Below are 2,505 nucleotides of genomic sequence, written 5' to 3'. Positions count from 1 at the left end.
ATTCTCCACCTCCCGTGTGCTGATTGGGCGGTACAATACTGTGCGCTCATTCGACAAAGGACTATTGTTCCCAGCGGATAAAACCGGAGCTGTCGAGCGCGCTATTCATTTCTCTCTGTAGCACGTGCTGTAAACAGAACTCCTAAATTCGCTGGATTCCCTGGACTTTTATAACTACTATAACTAGACTTTTACCGCAAAAGGTATGTATAACGCTACAGCGTAGCAGATGTTGCGCTTCAACGGGGATAAACGCTGGAGCGTGGTCGATTGTTTCTTTATGGAGAGTAGGGTAGACCAGAGAACCTCAGGTACACAGCTGTAGCGTGGCCCAATTAATTAATCCTTTTACAGATCGAGATGGTTGACTGCCCCATTTAATACCAGTAGTAACATATATAGTTATTAGATCAATGGTCAGAACATTGTTTGGTAAGCACGTGTATTTATTGTACGTTTGTTTTCTTTTTAGGAACTATGCTCACTTCCGATGAGAGTTCTGTTGTTGCTGCTGCCCTGGTGTTTGAGGCAGCACGTCTCCAAGAGGAGAGACGTCCTAAACGAAAACGTCGCATGTGGACCCGGAGCTGGCTGCAGAAAAGATCCACATTGTCACACATGGGTCTCATAAGAGAGTTACATGACAATAACCCTCATGATTTCCGAAACTACCTTCGGATGTCAGAGGAATCCTTCAAAATAATACTGTCTGCTGTTACGCCACTCATACAAAGGCGTGATACGCCGATGCGTGCAGCCGTGCCCGTGGATGAAAGGTTGGCGGTGACACTGCGGTTCCTGGCAACAGGAAGGTCTCTTCAGGATTTGCAGTTTTCCGCAGCTGTTTCCAGACCTTTCCTGAGTGTTGTGATTCCGGAGACATGCGAGGCCATTGTGCACAGCTTAAGGCATTATATGGAGGTACTACTATATTTTTTTGGCTGCTGTGTTATGTCGATATATTATACTAGCTATTTAACCCGTTCTACGCCCTGCTTGCGCGCATTTCTATTGGTATATGTTCTACATCCTATCATGTGCTGCTCCCATCCTGCGCCCCCATTCAGACATGTGCTGCTGTGATCCTGCGCCTCCATTCTGACATGTGATGCAACCATTTTGCAGTTCCATTCTGATATGTGCTGCTCCAACCCTGCGACACCCTTCTGTTATTTGCTGCTCCCAACATTATTTTATTGATTATATAATTTCGATATATTGTTTTGCACCCCCTCTCAGTCACCGAAGCCATCTGATAAAATGGCTGCCTGCATACTCAGGGTTGTTGACTTTGTTATACTAATCCATACTGCGCCTCAATCACTCTAGGATGTCCACATGAGAGTGTATGTGCACAACAATATATTTGACCTAATTTGTACATGTTTCCTTCTCATCTTGCAGTTTCCCAAGACGGCGGATGACTGGAAGAGGATTGCTTCCGATTTTGATGAGCTGTGGCAGTTTCCAAACTGCGGTGGTGCATTAGATGGAAAGCATGTGCGCATCACGCAACCAGCCAACTCTGGATCCTTTTTTTTCAACTACAAAGGATATTTCAGTGTGATCCTCATGGCCCTTGTCAATGCGAACTATGAGTTTGTCGATGTGGATGTTGGCATGAATGGTCGAGTCTCCGATGGTGGAGTTTTTGAACACACTTCATTTGGGGAAAGCTTGAGGAACAATCAACTGCAGTTGCCACAAAATGAAGACACAAAAGCAAACCTCAATTTTGTTTTCATCGCAGACGAAGCTTTCCCTCTTCATCCACATTTGCTGAAGCCATTTGCACAGAGAACACTCACACCGGAGCGCAGAATCTTTAATTACTGGTTGTCGAGGGCCCGTCGTGTGGTTGAAAATGCCTTTGGGATTATGGCAAATCGGTTTAGAGTGTTCCACACAGCTATCAACTTGAAGCTGCCGTCTATAGACTTTGTGGTTTTGGCATGCTGTGTGCTCCATAATTTCCTGAGACGTCATGATACGAGCTCCTATTCTCCTCCTTCGTTTATTGATGCAGTGGACGCAAGAACCGGAGATATTGTGCCCGGGGAATGGCGTACACAACCTGATAATTTTACAGCTCTTCAAGCACTTGGATCTGGCAGACAGGCAGACGATGCAAGGGACTGTCGCGAAAAATACTGTCAGTACTTTAATGGTTCTGGAGCTGTACCCTGGCAGGATCGCGCCGTATAAAAAAATATTTCTTTTTGCTTTGCTGTTTACTCAACAATATGTAGGTTATGCTTTCGTGTCCACAATTTAATATGGCGAGTAGGTCCCTGTCTTTTGTGTAATAAAATTAAATTGTATTTATTGCTCCCGTAATTCTTGGTTGTTCAGTTTAGATGAAGTGGGCAACTCATATGACGTCCTATTCCGTCAAGGTGTCCTGTGACTCGATAATCCCCATTGACGGGATAGTACGTTACAGCGATCGGTCTAGATTGCATTCCAAAGTCAAATGGCGACTTCCTTCCATTTCAAGCTCTGCCA

The 2,505-nt window shown here is 45.0% G+C and overlaps 1 protein-coding gene across 1 annotated transcript; it reads left to right on the top strand.

Annotated features, from left to right (window-relative positions):
* The first annotated feature begins 871 nt into the window (after positions 1-871).
* Positions 872-2,281, top strand: LOC138674232 (uncharacterized). The gene is made up of 2 exons (XM_069762129.1): positions 872-921; positions 1,405-2,281. The coding sequence occupies exons 1-2, from the start codon at positions 916-918 to the stop codon at positions 2,203-2,205; spliced, it is 807 nt and encodes a 268-aa protein (XP_069618230.1). The 5' UTR covers positions 872-915; the 3' UTR covers positions 2,206-2,281.
* The last annotated feature ends 224 nt before the right edge of the window (positions 2,282-2,505 follow it).

The sequence above is a fragment of the Ranitomeya imitator genome, chromosome 4, assembly GCF_032444005.1.
Source record: "Ranitomeya imitator isolate aRanImi1 chromosome 4, aRanImi1.pri, whole genome shotgun sequence".
NCBI classification, from domain to species: domain Eukaryota; kingdom Metazoa; phylum Chordata; class Amphibia; order Anura; family Dendrobatidae; genus Ranitomeya; species Ranitomeya imitator.
Note: the sequence above shows the minus strand (reverse complement) of the source record. Positions and strands in the feature narration are given on the sequence as shown.